The 18,222-nt window shown below is 44.1% G+C and overlaps 1 protein-coding gene across 1 annotated transcript in view; it reads right to left on the bottom strand.

Annotated features, from left to right (window-relative positions):
• Positions 1–17,690, bottom strand: part of LOC307073800 (uncharacterized protein) — a gene marked incomplete at its 5' end in the record, with an annotated part of 35,686 nt that extends 17,996 nt beyond the window's left edge. The window contains 8 exons of the mRNA XM_079733759.1: positions 12,092–12,154; positions 13,570–13,629; positions 14,214–14,369; positions 14,786–14,905; positions 16,313–16,387; positions 16,474–16,890; positions 17,331–17,429; positions 17,532–17,690. Of these exons, the coding sequence (XP_079589885.1) occupies positions 12,092–12,154; positions 13,570–13,629; positions 14,214–14,369; positions 14,786–14,905; positions 16,313–16,387; positions 16,474–16,890; positions 17,331–17,429; positions 17,532–17,690 (1,149 nt within the window). The remainder of the gene's footprint in view (positions 1–12,091; positions 12,155–13,569; positions 13,630–14,213; positions 14,370–14,785; positions 14,906–16,312; positions 16,388–16,473; positions 16,891–17,330; positions 17,430–17,531) is intronic.
• Positions 17,691–18,222: the final 532 nt, after the last annotated feature.

The following is an 18,222-nucleotide window of genomic DNA, read 5'->3' on the forward strand; positions in this document are numbered from 1 at the left end:
CCAAAATTATTTGAATGATATTTGGGTCGGGATGGTTAAAATAAAAAAGATGCCGAATACCCGCTATATCATATATATCATCAATGACTTGGGCATAGATGCAGCACAAGCTTTCCAGGTGCCAACGTAGAGACATCGTTCTTAATTTTTTCTTAGATCAGGTAACTGTCTATCTGATTTAGGTCACAGTTTTATTACGAATATGTAGCCTATGATAAGCCTAGGCTATTTGTTTACCTTGTGAACAAAGGTTTCAATTTGTAGAATGTTAAGAGTGTCCGCTGAAAAAGACATTTCTGAAAGATCCCTTGGCATGAGAATTTCCCCTAACCTACCTATGCTCCCCCAGTAGCTAGAAATTTTGTTGGGTGTAAAATGAGCACTAGGCATTCTGCTCCGCCTTTGTAAAAACGAAGTTAGGCTCTGGCAGTAGACAACCGCGGGCAACAATCGCGGGCAACAATCCCTTTCTCCTCCATGTCGTGGTTCAGTCTACTTCAGATTGATGTGGACGTGGAAGAGCCAGAGACGTCGGAGAACCCGACGCAGTCGTTTGAGATTCATAATATCGTCTGGAGGCGCACACAGCTTTTGGCCGAGATAATATATATATTATATGATATAGATATCTATGTATAATGTGATGTGATTTAGATATAGAGCTCCAGGACTCCCGCCGGAGCATCTGGAGTGTTCTAGAATATTTACAGAACACGGCCAAAGGCTTTGTGCGCCTCGCCATTGCGATACACCCACTGTAAACAGAGCGCATGGTACCGTGGCCGCAAGCTGCTCAGGGCCACACCCCCACCCTCCTCCTTGACCCGCCTCTCTCCTCCTCATTTGCATTAAAGCTACAGACACCAAAATGGCGCGTTTAGGGAAAGCTCAATGTGCGGCTTCAAGAGCATCTTCAAATACTGTGTTAGGGGCCCACTAATATCTATATTAAAGCATCCATAAAGTAGCATGCCATGGGACCTTTAAAATATTCAGATTTTATGCTTGGGAGATAGCATCAATCAGGAAACCCTGTGAGTAAACTGCTCAAACAACATTTTATGTAGGCTAGCGGGAAATCCTTATTTATTGTGAATGTTAAGCTATTATTATTAACTTTTGCAAGAATGCCGAAGCGGGATAAAATTTGCTAATGCAATAATGCAGGTTCCTCACGTTAAACTGCTATGCATCAACATCGTAATATTTGTTTTAAATACATATGACTCCAAGCCAATAAGGCTATAATTAAGCTAATCAAGAGCATGACCTATACCTTTTAAAATAAGTGGATCGGGTAGCAGGTCGGATACATCTTTTTAATATTAATACTTGCGGCCCGAGTTGCGGTTGGGATGGTTGAAAATGTCGGGCAAGTGCGGGTCGTTTATAAGTACCCGCGCACCACTGGCATGTATGCACGCTTGTCTCTGTGTGTTTGTGCGTGTGTGAACGAGAATGACGTGAAAGAGTGCTATGCAGAGATGAATGAAGAACGATATGTATATTTCAAAATCGCAAAAAAAAAAAAAACAGAAACAATTTGTGGCGCTCTGTGTTGATCCTGTGGCGCTGCGGCACAACACTGAGGGTCCACTGCCTTACAACACTGAGGGTCCACTGCTCTACACTGAGGGTCCACTGCTCTACAGCACTGAGGGTCCAATGCTCTACAACACTGAGGGTCCAATGCTCTACAACACTGAGGGTCCAATGCTCTACAGTGAGGGTCCACTACTCTACAGTAAGGGTCCACTGCTCTACAGTGAGGGCCCGCTGCTCTACAACGCTGAGGGTCCACTGCTCTACACTGAGGGTCCACTGTTCTACAGCAGTGAAGGTCCACTGTTCTACAGCAGTGAATGTCCACTTCTCTACAGTGAGGGTCCACTGCTCTACACTGAGAGTCCACTGCTCTACAGCACTGAGGGTCCAATGCTCTACAGCACTGAGGGTCCAATGCTCTACAACACTGAGGGTCCAATGTTCTACATTGAGGGTCAACTGCTCTACACTGAGGGTCCACTGCTCTACACTGAGGGTCCACTGCTCTACACTGAGGGTCCACTACTCTACACTGAGGGTCCACTGCTCTACAGTGAGGGTCCGCTGCTCTACAATGCTGAGGGTCCACTGCTCTAAACTGAGGGTCCACTGTTCTACAGTAGTGAAGGTTCACTGTTCTACAGCAGTGAATGTCCACTGCTCTACAGTGAGGGTCCAATGCTCTACAGTGAGGGTCCACTGCTCTACAGTGAGTGTCCACTGCTCTACAACACTAAGGGTCCACTGCTCTTCACTGAGGGTCCACTGCTCTACACTGAGGGTCCACAGCTCTACACTGAGGGTCCACTGCTCTACAGCACTGAGGGTCCAATGCTCTACAGCACTGATGGTCCAATACTCTACAACACTGAGGGTCCAATGCTCTACATTGAGGGTCAACTGCTCTACACTGAGGGTCCACTGCTCTACAGTGAGGGTCCACTGCTCTACAGCATTGAGGGTCCACTGCTCTACACTGACGGTCAACTTCTCGACAACACTGACGGTCCACTGCTCTTCAGCACTGAGGGTCCACTGCTCTACATTGAGGGTCCACTGCTCTACAGTAGTGCAATCCACCCAATCACTTGATTGTTTCCTTTAAAAGCATTTTGAATAGAGCAGGTATATTTAGCATCTGGTCAGATGACTTGACAGCATCTCTAAGTGAGTGAAGGTAGCTGGTACCCGGCTGGTATCACGAGTGCTGGTATGAATACATGAGAAAATGACCAACATCCAAAAAATGTGCCTTATTTACCTGAATGGTTCAAGATGTAATGAATATAAGAGTCAAGATTAAATGATGACCATGATGGCACAATCCAAGATGATTACCTTGACTATTGATTTAATGGAGACCCCATTAGACCTCAGGCCCTATTTTAACGGTCTGAAACGCAAGTGAGAAGCGCCAAGCACAAGTAGCTTTGTGGGCGGTTCTATGGCGATGTTGCCATTTTACCGGTGCAAAAATGACTCTAGCGCCCGGCGCAAATCTAAAAAGGGTTGGTCTGAAGTAGCCTAATTACCCGTAGGTGTGGTTTGGGCGTAACGTACAATAATCCAATGAGAGTGCCAGCTCCCATCCCCTTTAAGAGCCATGAGCGCATTTGAATCTGACGAGTTGATATTTTGACAGCGCGTCTGCAGTCTCCGATGAGACAGATGCACATGAATTTCAAACTTCAAATGGCTCAGTTTATGGCCAAATAATATGGCCTAATTCACACATGGAATAAGGTTTAAAAATAAATAAATTTCGGCAAAGAAAACTTAACACACATATTATATGCGGTAACTGTGGTTCTATTTAATGATATACGCAATACATTATAAACATCGTTTCTTATCAGTATTGTATGCATTATCATTATCGACTTGTGTTCCTAATGTGCATGTGTCCCCCCGTTAAAATACATTGCCATGGACTGTATTATGCATTACGTGTTTAGTTTGCGTGTGTTTGAACAGATGGACGCACACACGCGCACCCGCATTCATTAATTATTTTACACATACACACACGCACGCCCGCATTCATTCATTCTGTTTAACACTCGTCATGATCTCTATAGTAAGGCTGTTATGGGCATGTACACGATGTCTGTGTCGAGAAAAAATGTGTTTGCTGTACGGTGTTTGCAGATGCATTGATTTAAAAGTGCAACTTATTACTGCTGTATCAGCTGTTCTTTCGCAAATAATTTACTAAGAATGTGTGGCTAGGTAGATGAGAGAAGCAAAGTGTATGCGCGAGGTACACAAGCAACATTATGCATGCGCCCTTAAAATAGCATCTGAACAACGCGCCACTGACTTTAAACCAGGTATTTCCTGGTTTGTGGCCCAAGTGATTTCTGAAACTGCAGAATAGCACCAGGGAACATTTGCGCCAGAACACGCCTCCTCCTTTCGCCGAACCGCCCCTTGGGGCGCAAGATCATTCCCTAATATACCGACGCGTGGCGCAGGAGGGAAAAGAACGCTCTGCGCCAGTTGCAAACTAGCAACCACACATGCGCCAGTGAGAAAGTCAATTGCGCCGGATGCAAGATAGGGCCCCTCATCTCACTGTTCACTGTCTGCGCCCAGCTGATGGCTGAATGAGTCTGTCCAGTGAGCCCAGGTTCCAGACTGGTGTGTGGAGCCCAACAGAAGGTCAGGTGACCAGGGTGGTCTGTTATTCTCCAACCTGAACTACTAATGGGAACGCTGGCTGTCCCAACGCGCCTATTGGCTGCTGAAGGAACCAGCGACACATTGCGCTTCACTGAACCTAAATCCATCCCATTCCTTTTATTCTCAGTAGAAAATGCTATAGTTTAAGATATGTTCACCATTCAGTGTGTTTTGATATGTCCTACACACCCAGGTCACATGCTGATTGCATCAATTCCTGTAGGTCTATGTATGCTAATAATTTTAGGAGTCTTCTGAGAATCGAGTCTACTTTCTACTTTATCGATTGAATTTTCACTTCACAAACCTTAACAGAGGTATTCATTTTTCATGATTATCTCATTAAACTAAATCTATGCTTAAAATTAACCTCTGGAATGGACTTTAAAAAATGTATTTGAATACAGAAGCTATCTTCAAATATAGAATTTTCTACTGAAAATAGTTTTGGCTGAGGAGCATGACATGTCTTATTGCTGGGTGCATGACCGGCCAATCCGGGGCGCTGGTGCAGTGCCCCGGGCTAATGGGTTGATTTAGATCTTATTGACAAACAACCAACTATGTTATTTATCTTATTGAAAAACTACCTATTGTATTTTATCTTATTGACAAACTACCTACTCTGTTATTTATCTTATTAACAAACTTCCTGTTCTGTTATTTATCTTATTGACAAACTACCTATTCTGTTAATTATGTTGGAGATAACGTTGGCATCTTCTTAATACAACAATTTGGTAGTACTGACCTCAATCCTAGGTGTAGACAGTACTGACCTCCACCCTGTAGACAGTACTGACCTCCACCCTGGGTGTAGACCATGGTTTCTCAACGGGAGCGGTACCGCCCTCTGGGGGGCATTCGCACAACCTAAGGGGGCACTGGGAACGTGATTTATTGATTTTTTTGGAGGGATTTTAAACTTTCATGGTTTTCAAATCTTTTTGGTGCAATAATAGGCTACCTGAAATAAATAGCCTATTTTCATTTATTGGTTTCTAACCCCTCTACCGTCTCAGCTACTTTTTACTGTCTATGCTCAGTGTAACTGTGCGTTCACACCAAAAGCGAATTGAGCTGCCAAATCACTGGAAATCATTCACTTTCTATGGGTAAGAGTGACCAAAGCGACACAAGCATCAAACGCTACCAGCGGCAAAAGCTGAGCGACCAAAAAAAGTTGAAGACGGCTGAACTTTATGCAAATTACTATGACGCGTTTCAGTGGCAAAACACTGACAGCCAATAGGAATGTAGACGCTCTTCGCTTGCGTGGATCCCAGGGAACACCGGCACTTTGGTTCCTACCTACTTTTTTGGTTCCTACTGACTGTACAAAATGTCGACTGAAAAATGAATCGCGGCTCTAACTGGGCACCCGGTGTTGTACGATCCGAGCCTTTTTCATTTCAGAGATCTCAACAAAAAGGCTCTGGCCTGGGCAAAGATGTCACGCGTGGTTGGTTGGTCTGGTGTGAGAGTTAATAAAACGTTTGAGATTATTGTAAAATAGGCGCGATATATGCCTGCCAACCGAGATCCTAGCATACTAATCTTCATTGCTCTGAATGGGACAATATCGTTTTCAAATATCGAAAATTCATACGTTGTGCAAAGGAATAATATGTTGTGCAAAGGAATAATGCATGCATAATAATGCAATAATAATGCAAATAAATTATGCACGGAACAAAGGTGTCACTTCAATGCAGTTTAATAGAGGATAGACAGCTGACAAATGACCATTTAGCAGACGCTTTTATCCAAAGCGACTTACAATAAGTACATTTGTCATAAGAAGTGAAACAATATATCGCTGTCAGTGACAGTGATAATGACAGCTGTGTTTTCTGTTTTGTGTTCAATAGTTAAAGAGTGCAACATCCATAGCGATTTTGATACCAAGTGATGATAAGCGGGAGTATTTATAGAAAATATTTGCGATCTAGAACGTTCGTATTTAAGCGGGAATCATTGTCATTTGCTCTCCATACCACCAATCTAACCAACCAATCGCGTGTAGTCATGCTTTAAACAAAACACGTTTTTGAAATCGTCACATACACAAACTAATTGACTAGACGAGGGATAAATGACAAGGGATATATCTCTTGTCTTTTATCCCTCTATTCCCGCTATTACCCACTATTAACGGAGCCTGAGGTGAATCATTTTTAATTAAATAGTCTTGTCATGATCCGCCGCTGGTTTTCTCATTCACCTGCCTGCCACCCTGATCACTCCCAATTAACCCAACCACCTTCACCTGTGTTTCCCCTATATCAGTCCTTTCCTCCCAAACATTCCCTGCCAGATTGTCTCTTGTGTTTCACAGTGCTTTCCCGCGATTCAAATCCTGACCTACCACCGATCTTGGCTGCTCTCTGATCCCTGCCTGCCTGACTCTTCTGCCGGTTCCTGATCCCCGCCTGTTTGACTATCCTGCCTGCTCTCTGATCCCTGCCTGTCTGACTCTTCTGCCGGTTCCTGATCCCCGCCTGTCTGACTATCCTGCCTGCTCCTGATCCCCGCCTGTCTGACTATTCTGCCTGCCGATCCTGAATCCGAATAAACGATTGACACTGTTCCACGCTCATCGCCAGTCTGTGCACTTGGGTTCAGCCAAATGCTCACGCTACAAGTGTAGAGAGATAGAAAGCCTAGTCAAGTCTGTATTAATACCAAACGACACAAATCGTCGGGAATTCATGTAGGTGATTCGGCGCACACAGGACAGTAGCCTACAACATTGATTCTTAAACTAGGGGTCGCGACCCCAAATTGGGTCTCCAAAAACATCCGTGGGGTCGCCAATTATTTTCTGTATTCAGTCTGAAATTATTATTATGCCAGGTGATACAAAGGAAAATAATATTGGGGAAAAAATCTGCCCTTTTCTTATTTACACGCAGTTAAAAGAGAGAAAATATGTTTTCGTCTTTCAACAAGATCTGGTTCAGCCTATGGGCTACTCCGCTGATAGAAACAATGTAACTATCTGCTCCCACTATATGCAAACTCAACTTGTTCCCGCTATTTCAAGTAAAACAAAATAAAAAGACAGTAGGGTAGCCTACTAGCCAAAATGGAAAGGTGGCTGCTTAAAAAATCTAACAAAAGCTCGGAAGTGCCAGCTACCAGTGCGTCTACTCCTCCGCGATCCTGAGATGGAACAAGTCTACAGGCCGGTGAGAATAAAAAGGAACAAACGAGGCGTCGGCATTATCAGAAAGAATTTCTGAAAGATGGATTCACTTGCCAAGTAAAAGATTCCGAAAGCCTCAGCCTCCCTGCAGCAATTGCGATGACCACTGTAATGCATGGTGAAAAGATTGCAAGTGCGCTCAAGCAAATCCCCCTCTCCAATGATACAGTGTCCAAGCGCATTATGTGTGTGTGTGTGTGGGTGTGTGTGCTTGTGTGTGCGCCACGCACATAGCGTTCTGATCTGATAGCGGCAGCCTACACTTGTTTAATCGTGATTGTTTGTTTTTCTCGGTTCTTGTTCATATGGAATGAATAAAACTAATTACTTTGCTTACTATTTTTTGCTTGATTTAGTTGTTAACATTTGAGGGGGTATTTTGAGTAAGGACTTAGAATGGGTTTGGGGAAAGTGGGGTCGTCAGACCTCGCCATACTTTTTTGTGGGGTCGCCAGACATAAAGTTTAAGAACCTCTGGCCTACAAGACCACACAGAACAAGGGAAACAAGTCTGACTGGACATACACAAAATACATCACATTAAAACTAGACACCAGTTGATAGATGGATAGATGGATAGATAGATATGTTCCATTATTTGCCTTGCGGAGCCAGCCAGTCCTGTGAGCATATGCAAATAAGCCATGTGCGCCAATGTCAATTTGTTTGAGTAAGAGGCGAATGAGTGCAGATCATGATTTGCAGATGCAGATCAGTAAAACATATTTTAACTAGCCTACTACAGCATGCAACGTTTTTTTGTTCTCGGTTGTAATTACATTTTAGGAGGTTTTTATATATATATTTATTGGAGGGGAATCACTGTCCTACTTGCTGTCGAAGCACTTTAACCAACAAGCAAAACCATCTCTGCAATATCGCCAAAGTGTATGGGAGTTCACTCTTTGATATGGCTGTCTGCACTAAAAGCATACGGCTCCTTTAAATGCGTCTGCAAAATTGAATTGTACGTCATGAGCGGCTTAAGGGACAAAAGCGAACAGAAATATTCGCAGCGATACTTTATGAGCGACCAAAGCGTCTTTGCAGCGCAATCCGCTTCTGGTGTGAACGTACAGTAACAGTGGTCATACAGCGTGGTTCGGTCCCGACCTGCACACGTCCGGACTCCCGTTACATCAGCTATCGTCATGATCTCTATAGTAAGGCTGAGCCGCGGTGTAAGGCCGCGGCGGTGCCTGCGTTGCCTGGACCGCGGTGCCCGCAGTTCCCGGGCCGCTGTCACGGTGCCCGTGGTTTATGGAAAGCCAAGAGTGCCACAATCCGGCCCTAGATTGGCGCGTTAAAAGGGCTAAACCGGCCCCTCCCTCTTTTTTGCTTGTACGGAAACCGGCCGGTTTAAACGCTCTAAGCTGCTATGCTGCAGCTATTTAGCCGCTTTTGCATACCTAATTGCCTAATTTATGCAAAACAAGCCCCTCCCTCTTTTTGCTTGACCACTAAGTTTGAAGGCTTTGTAACCAATCAGTGAAGAGAAATGACAGACTAAAGTAATGCAATGGCGAGAGCTGCAGTGCCTGCCATGTTACGCCGTCACCTATAGCTGTGTTGTCTTTACTACTTTATATATATATATTTAGATATGTTAGGCTATATATTGAGATGGTAGTGTACGAAATGCCCGTCAATATTCGGGGTTGTCCTCATCCCCCGATCTAAATGTTCTCAATATGCAGTAGGCCATGACATTAAGATATTTCATGGATGCAAGCCAAGACAATCAGTCTATCTATAGCCTACATGACAACAGACACACGCACGCACACACTTAACAATTTTGGATAATCCGATACCTATTCGTAAAGCAACACTGACATAGGAGGATGCATTGGCTAAAGTTGTTGGGATGCACGTGGTTTTATAACAAGGAGAGGCAAAGTTGTGCATTACAATGCAAACACGACAATAATTGTCACCATTCTGGCGCACTTAGAAGAACAATCAACTGAATAAATGCCAGGTATATAGCCTATCGGAGACGGGCACACAATCAGTGCACTTGGAAATGAGAGCCTGTAGTATGACCGATCTTGTGACATTATTTAACCATCCATCTACAGCAAATACGGTCAGACAGATACATCATTGAACACATACACAAAGCCCAAAACAAGCCAAACAACACCACGGCAGGTGCGCTCTCTCTCGCACAATCACACAATCACTCCAACTTCTCCAACTCCAAGGCTAGGCTGTTTCACTAAGACCACAACCAACCACAACTAACCATGCAGTAGGCCTACCTATGCACAACAATGCACAACAATCAGTGCTATACATTGCGTCTTTCTTCTGTTTGGTGCACATGGCTAATTTGCATAGAAGCACAGGACTGGCTGGCTCCACTTGGCAAAAAAATAGAACATATTTGTGAATAAATGTTTTTGAATTCTGAATACTGGACATGGTGAGCTTAAAAACATTTAAATGACCATTAGTGGATGGCCTAAAACGGAATACAAATGAATTATCCTAGGACATAGGCTTTCAGGATCAATTCAGATGTTCAGCTGTTCGGGATTCATTTTGCTTAGCCAGTGAGAGTGATCAGCTCTAGATTCCACACTGTTAAAAATACTTCCCTACAAGTATATAAGTCCTAAAAATAATTCAGCATAATTGCATTACTGCCACAAGCAAAGGCAACAGTAGTCATTATGTACTAAAATGGTCCCTGCCAGACAGTGTTTTTCTGTTCTGATGTTTGTGGATGAATCTTTCAGCTACAGCTTTGTTACATTTCCCTGCTATAGTTGGCTAGTTTAATCTACAGCAATACATCAAATTATGTAGGTTAACCATATGTCCGTTCCGTGGCTGTCCTGGGAGAGCCGTACGCATTTTAAAAACACCTGTAATCAGCGTGACTATGACTTTTCCAGCCGATCCAGGGGGGCTCTTAAATAATTTATTCAGGAGGATTTTCTACCGTCATCCTCCAGTTTATCACAAACATCTGGAGATAAGTCGGTATAAGTAAATACTCAAGTGAAATACAAGTACCTCCAAATTGTACTTATTGTACAGTACTTCAGTAAGGGCAGTTAAGATCCATCACTAATGATTTTTTACCAAGCGGAGCCAGCCAGTCCTGTGCAAGTATGCAAATTAGCCAAGTGCGCCAAACAGAAGAAAAACACAATGTATAGAACAAATTGTTGTGCATAGGTACTACATGGTTAGTTGTGGTTGGTTTTGGTCTTAGTGAAACAGCCTAGCCTTGGAGTTGGAGAAGTTGGAGTGATTGTGTGATTGTGCAAGAGAGAGAGAGCGCACCTGCCGTGGTGATGTTTGGCTTGTTGTGGGCTGTATGTCAGCATCCGGCATGGTTGGACGAATGTGCTCTGTGTATGTGTTCAATGATGTATCAGTCTGATCGTATTAGCTGTATATGGATGGTTAATAAATGTCACATGATCGGTCATACCGCAAGCTCTCATTTGCAAGTGCACTGATGCCCGTCTCCAATAGGCTATATATCTGACACTTATTCAGTTGATTGCTCTTCTAAGTGCGCCACATTGGTGCCAATTATTGTCGTGTTTGCAATGTAATGCACAACTCTGCCTCTCCTTGTTATGAAACAACGTGCATCCAAACAACTTTAGGCAATGCAGGGTCCTATGTCAGTGTTCCAAATACTTTATATTGGATTATCAATAAATGTTAAGTGTGTGCGTGCGTGTGTGTGTGTGTTGTCATGTAGGCTAAAGTTATAGACTGATTGTCTTGGCTTGCATCCATGAAAAATTGTAATGTTATGGCCTAGGCCTACTGCGTGACGGGTATTGCTTGACGGGTATTTCGCACACTGCCATCTCAATATATAGCCTAACATATATAAATATAACACTGTACTAGACACAATTATTATTATTATAAAAGTATTTTCCACTAGCTAGTGGTGGTCATTACATTGTAGTAAAACTAGGAAAGACAACACAGCTATAGGTGACGGCGTAACATGGCAGGGACTGCAGCTCTCGACATTGCATTACTTTAGTCTGGCATTTCTCTTCACTGATTGGTTACAAAGCCTTCAAACTTATTGGTCAAGCAAAAAAGAGGGAGGGGCTTGTTTTGCATACCTAATAGCTGCGGCTATTAGGTATGCAAAAGTGGCTAAATAGCTGCAGCATAGCAGCTTAGAGCGTTTAAACCGGCCGGTTTCCGTACAGATGCCGGCCGGAATCCGTCCGGTTTAGCCCTTTTACACCGACAATCTAGGGCTGGATTGTGGCACTCTTGGCTTTCGATACGGGAATGCCGTGCCCACGCTCATGGTGCCCGCGGTTCTTGGGCCGTTCATTCACGGGGCACGGTGGGAGTCACGGGAGTAACTCCCGCCGTTACCCGGGCCTCGGTACGGTGCCCGGGCCGCGGTAACAGTTGATCAAATGCTCTCCTTCAGCCTGCTCACCTCCTCACTCAGAGAGAGAGAGAGATTTAATTGGGTTTATTAAGGTAAGAACGGACAGTGAGTAAAAGCCAAAATCCTGTCGTTCCTCCCCGCCCACCTCCTCCATCACACTAGAACAGGGTGAAACAGGTCAGATCAGGGGGGTACTGTAGACAGTACTGACCTCCACCCTGGGTGTAGACAGTACTGACCTCCACCCTGTAGAAAGTGCTCACCTGTTCTTCCAGTTCTCTGATTCTGTTCTTCAGTCGTGGCGTTTCTCCGTCAGTTTCTATGATCTGCGAGAAAGACCCACATTATATAATAGTTTAATATGATTTTATACCATCTCATATTTTATCCTAGGATCTAATGTACTTTCACCAAATCTAACCTAGAATTTACTAGAACCAAATACAATATACCACAACCAAATATATAATACTATGATGTACTTTAGACATATATAATAATCGAATATAATATACTATATTCTAATCTACTATAACAAGGTTGTCAAACTGGTACGCGATGTGCTATCAAGTGGTACGCAGCGGAATTAGAAAAAAAAAAAGTTAGATTAAAAACAATACTATCAAAATACTAGTACGAATGGAAATACATTTACCATGAGATCATGTTCTCCCTTGCTGTGTGTGTATGTGTACGTGTTTCTGTGTCTCTGTTCTAGTGCTACCACTTTGTACAGCTGATAACAGCTAACAATAAATAATATTATTTTAAAGAATAAATGTGCCTCCTGCATGAGATGTGCGTAGCTGAATATGGCCGCAGACCTACGCTACTGTATGTTGTTATATTTTAGGGTTCGGGTTAGGGTCATAATGGTGGTACTTGGGAAGACAAATATTTTCTGTGGTGGAACACGGTATAAAAAGTTTGTGAACCACTGTACTATAACATCTACTGTAACCTCATCTCATATATTCCAACACACTATAACATACTATAACCTAGGGCTGGGCGATATTGCAAAAATTATTATCACGATTATTTTTTCCGATATTGATCGATAGCAATATTAATTACGATATATAATTTGATACTGCTGAAGCCTGAAGAAACCAGAGTGTTCATTAGTCAAACCATACTCTTTTGTTTATTACCATATTTGTGATAAGGGAACATTTAATTACATTTAAATATAAACATTTAACTTCACAAACATGTTTTATCTGCCCCCAACAGAACAATGTAAGGTAGCTTGCCTTGTAACCTATTGAAAACAATGTAAATAAAAATAAAAGCTCAGACTACTTTTACATTAAACTCCTTTGGCAGGGCTTCCGAAAACATCTTAACTCTTCTAGAGGCACAACCAATACATAAAAAGTTAAAAAGTTTATGCTACATAAATGAATGTGTTTAAAACTAAAAGATCTGTGAGTGACTATCACATCAAACTCCTTTGGCAGGGAGGCAACAATCTCAACTGTTTGTAGAGGTTTATTTCTGCTGTGTGATAGGCTGTTAGGTAAATCCATATCAGAACTTTTTTATATCGATTATTTATGTCTAATGCTTATCGTCGTAATCGCGTGAGTTTTATCGCGATTAATAATCGTAATCGATTTATTGCCCAGCCCTACTATAACCTAATACAATCTTCAATCTACCATGACATTAACTTGCTAAAACCTAATGTAACATAATGTCATTGCATCACAAACTGTACACAGAACCAGAAACAGACCTGGGATCTGCTGTCTGACTGGGTGAGCGGAGCTGAGAGGATTCCTCTTTCCTCTTCTACCTGCAACAGACAACGTCAGACATTACAACTCTCCACGATAAACTATAGACAATTAGGTGCAGTGAACAAAGTACAGACAATGAAAGTGTAGAAATGATCTACAACAAAATACAGATGTTATAGCATTTAGAAATAGGTAGCATTGTGTCACAGTGTGTAGCAGTAGATAGCATTGTGTCACAGTGTGTAGCAGTAGTTAGCAGTGTGCCATAGCGTATAGCCATTGGTAGTAGTGTGTCCTAGCGTGTAATGGTATGTAGAATTGTGTCATACCGTGTAGCAGTAGCTAAAAGTGTGTTATAGCGTGTAGCAGTAACTAGCGGTGTGTCGTAGCATGTAGCAGTAGCTAGCCGTGTGTAGATGCGTGTAGCAGTAGCTAGCAGTGTGTTGCAGCGTGTAGCCATAGCTAGCAGTGTGTCGTAGCGTTTAGCCATAGCTAGCATTGTGTCGTAGCGTGTAGCTGTAGGAACCAGTGTGTCGTAGCATTTAGCAGTAGCTAGCAGTGGGTCAGTAGCGTGTAACAGTAGCTACCAGTGTTTCATAGCGTGTAGCATAAGCTAGCAGTGGGTCATAGTGTGTAGTACCGTTCTCAGCCTGTGGCGGAGCACCTTGCGGTGGCTCCTGAGTCGATGGTTCTGATGTTTCAGCTGAGAGCTTCTTGTTGTCAGACGTCGCTGGTCCACTTCCAGCTCTGCCACAGTTCTCTGGAGCAAGGCAACCCTTGGTACGAAGTCAATATCCTGCTTGTATAAATATAGATATTAGGGCTGTCAAGGCATTGCTTTATCAGATCAATCACCTGATATGCTGTGATTAATCAATGATTAATCGAAATATAAAAGTTTGCCGGTAAAAGCCCCCAAATGAAGATAGTTCAATCAAAGTCAGTGATTGTGCAGATGAGTGTTGAGTATTGCGTCCCGTGGTAGAATATGCTGAACTACCCCTCTCCCTCCCTGCTGAGACCAAGGGTCTCAGCCTTTCTACAGCTCTAGTTACCAGTAGTTGCTAGCATTGTGTTTTAGCGTGTAGCAGTAGCTAGCAGTGTGTCGAAGCGTGTAGCAGAAGCTAGCAGTTTGAAATATGATATAACCGTAGAAGGGGTAGATATGTGTTCTTTCTTAGTTGCAGAATACTGTGTGTGATAAGGTCTCACCTCATTGGAACGACCCCTCTCCTTGTAGCTAATCAGAGCAGCCTCCGTCTGCTCCAGAGCCAATAAGATTCTGTCTCTGTCCTCAGCCAGCTCCCCTGTCCTCTTGGTCAGCAGGTACACCTGGTCACCATGACAACAGCACATCACTACTGTACACCTGGTCACCATGACAACAGCACATCACTACTTAGCACCTGGTCACCATGACAAACAGCACATCACTACTTTGCACCTGATCACCAGGACAACAGCACACACCACTGTGCACCGGGTCACCATGACAGCAGCACATCACTACTATACACCTGGTCACCAAGACAAAGAATGCATCATTACTTTATACCTCATCACTATGACAACAGTACATAACTACTGTACACCTGGTCACCATGACGACAACATAAAATGTATACCTGGTCACAATGATAACAACCACCCATAACAACTGTACACCTGGTCACCATGACAACAGCACATAACTACTGTATACCTGGTCACCATGACAACAGCAAATAACTACTGTACACCTGGTTACAATGACAACAGATATCTGCTGTGAACCTAGTCCCCATCATATGATAACAAAATATATGCAACAATACCTCAATATTAAAATACTACATTTAATAAGTATAATAAGTATTTTTATAGAAATGTTGATATGTCGCCACACATTTCTTTTGCGACATACCAAGAGAGACAGTATCAATGTGACATGAGTGGATACGAATATCTAACAAGGGAGAATCAGGGTTGGATATTTGGTTTCTCATCATTTGACACGCAGCGCTGTCCTTCATCAGTCTCCCTCCAGCTTGGGTTCAGAAGAGCTGATGCATCACCAGCTTCAAACGTTGGTGCAAGCATCCTGTCTTCACCACTGAAAGCCCCAAAGACAGCTACAGGGGACAGCTTCTGGACAGCTTCAGGGGACAGCTTCAGGGGACAGCTTCAGGAAAGCTTCAGGGGACAGCTTCAGGACAACTTCATGGGACAGCTTCAGGGGAAAGCTTCAGGACAACTTCATGGGACAGCTTCAGGGGAAAGCTTCAGGACAGCTTTAGGGGACAACTTCAGCACAGCTTCAGGACAGCTTCAGGGGAAAGCTTCAGGACAGCTACAGGGGACAGCTTCAGGGGACAGCTTCAGGATATCTTCAGGGGACAGCTTCAGCACAGCTTCAGGATATCTTCAGGGGACAGCTTCAGCACAGCTTCAGGACAGCTTCAAGGGACAGCTTCAGGGGACAGCTTCAGGGCACAGCTTCAGGACAGCTTCGGGGGACAACTTCAGGACAGCTTCAGGGGACAGCTACAGGAGACAGCTTCAGGGGACAGCTACAGGTGACAGTATCAGGACAACTTCAGGGCACAACTTCAGGGCAGCTTCAGGCTGCTGCTCATTGCAGCGATGTGGACAGCCCAGTTTCACAACCATAGTTTGGGATTATTATGCAAGCATTCGCCCATTCAAGCATTGTTGTTATTATTTGTGTTTTGTCGAGAGGTCTAGGAAGTCAAGTCTCACCTCTTCCTCTTTGTCCTTCAAGAGTCTCTCCTCCGTCTCCTGGAACAGAGAGGTAAGGCCTCCACATCTGTCCTCCTGGGCAGGTAGAGAGGAGGAGGTGTGTTACTAACATCTGAACACACCCTGCTGCTATATGGGGGAGATGAACAAACATTACCCACCTCCTTTCCTCCAATCCTCCTGCTCCTCCTGTCCCCCATTGGCTTCTCTCCCTCCTTCTGTTGCTCAACGTTTTTTAGATCCCTCTCTCGCTTCTCCTTCAGCCTGCTCACCTCTTCACTCAGACCCTTCTTCTGCTCCTCAAGAACCTCCATCTTCCTCCTCCACTCCCTCTCCACCCTCTCCCTCTCCTTCTTCAGTTCCTCCTTCACCTCCCCTCTGCTCTGTATCAGAGCATTTGTTCTGGCCCTCAACCCCTCTAGCTCTCCTCTCTCCTCCTCTCTTTCTTTATCCATCTCCTCCCTCTGTCGGAGGACCTCCTCCCTGGCAGCCTGGAGGGTCTCCTCCTTGACCCTCTCCACCTCCTGCTTCCCCTCCTGCAGGGCGCTGTGAAGGTGCTGTGCCTCCTCTGTTCTCTCCTGGGGAGCAGAGCATCATGAGACCTCTGCTGATATAATATACTAGGTACATACTGATAGACCAAACATATTCAGAAGACATTCAAGTATTGTTCAACGCTATGGTTTCCAGATTAAACCCAACAGTTAATGTGGTAACAGCCCTAATATACATATACTGTATATACAGTATATCTATATAAATATATCTACCTATATATGTACACAACTATTGATATGGATCTGTAGCCAATAGCCATACAGTTTATATCACTTTTACATTAAATATGAAACAAATCCTCATGATATGGGTTACAATCCATGTAACTATGGATTGTTAAATGGATTGCAATACTTGATATACTTCATCAGATTATATATATATAAACACATTATATTGTACATTTATGATAAAATATCATCAGAAATATATGACATCATATAAAGATCTAATGTCCTACTGATAGAAGCTGCTTGAGGGAGTCCACCTCCTCCAGAGAGGTCTTTATCCCCCTTCTCGTCCTCTCCTCTTCCACCTTCCTCACTTCCAGACCTGACACCTAAACACATAAACACAAACACAAACATACAAAGACCCACACAGTAAGAACCCCAGCTCCACAAGGCATGTGCAATGGAGGTGCATGTGGGTTTGTGTCTACCATGTTGTATCTTGCTCCTCTCAGCTCTTCCCTGGTCCTCTTCAGCTCCTCCTCCAGCTCTTCCTGCAGCAGTCGCTGCCTACTCTCGACCTCCTCCAGCCTCCTCCCCAGGCCCTCCCGCTCCCCTTTCAGCTCCCTCACTTTCTCCTGCAGCCTCATGTTCTCCTCCTCAACTTGCCTCAACTCCTTCTTGATTCTCTCTCTCTCCTCTCTCTCCCCCTCTCCCCTCTCCCTCCCCCGGGCCTGCTTGTCCTCCAGCTCTGCCAGCCTGCTCCTCAGCTCTGCGTCTCTCTCCTCTCGCTTCCTCTGTTGCTCCTCCCTCTCTCTCCTCTCCTCCCCCACCTCCTTCTGCAGGAGCTGGGCTTGCTCCTGCAGGGTATTCACCTCCTTCTCTTTAACCCTCAATATACTCCTCTGGTGCTCCAGATTGCTGTCTTTCACCTCCAACTGTTTCTTCATCTCATCCCTCTCTTCCTCCACCACACTCATCCTCACCTTATTCAGCTCGTACTCCCTCCCTCTCTCCTCCTCTCTGCTCCTCAGGAGGTCTGTCTCTCTGTTCTTCTCCTCCTCTCTGCTCCTCAGGAGGTCTATCTCCCTCCCTCTCTCCTCCTCTCTGCTCCTCAGGAGGTTAATCTCTGTCTCCCTTTCCTCCTCTCTGTTCCTCAGGAGGTCTATTTCCCTCCCTCTC

The sequence above is a fragment of the Pollachius pollachius genome, assembly GCF_949987615.1.
Source record: "Pollachius pollachius genome assembly, chromosome: 3".
NCBI classification, from domain to species: Eukaryota; Metazoa; Chordata; class Actinopteri; order Gadiformes; family Gadidae; genus Pollachius; species Pollachius pollachius.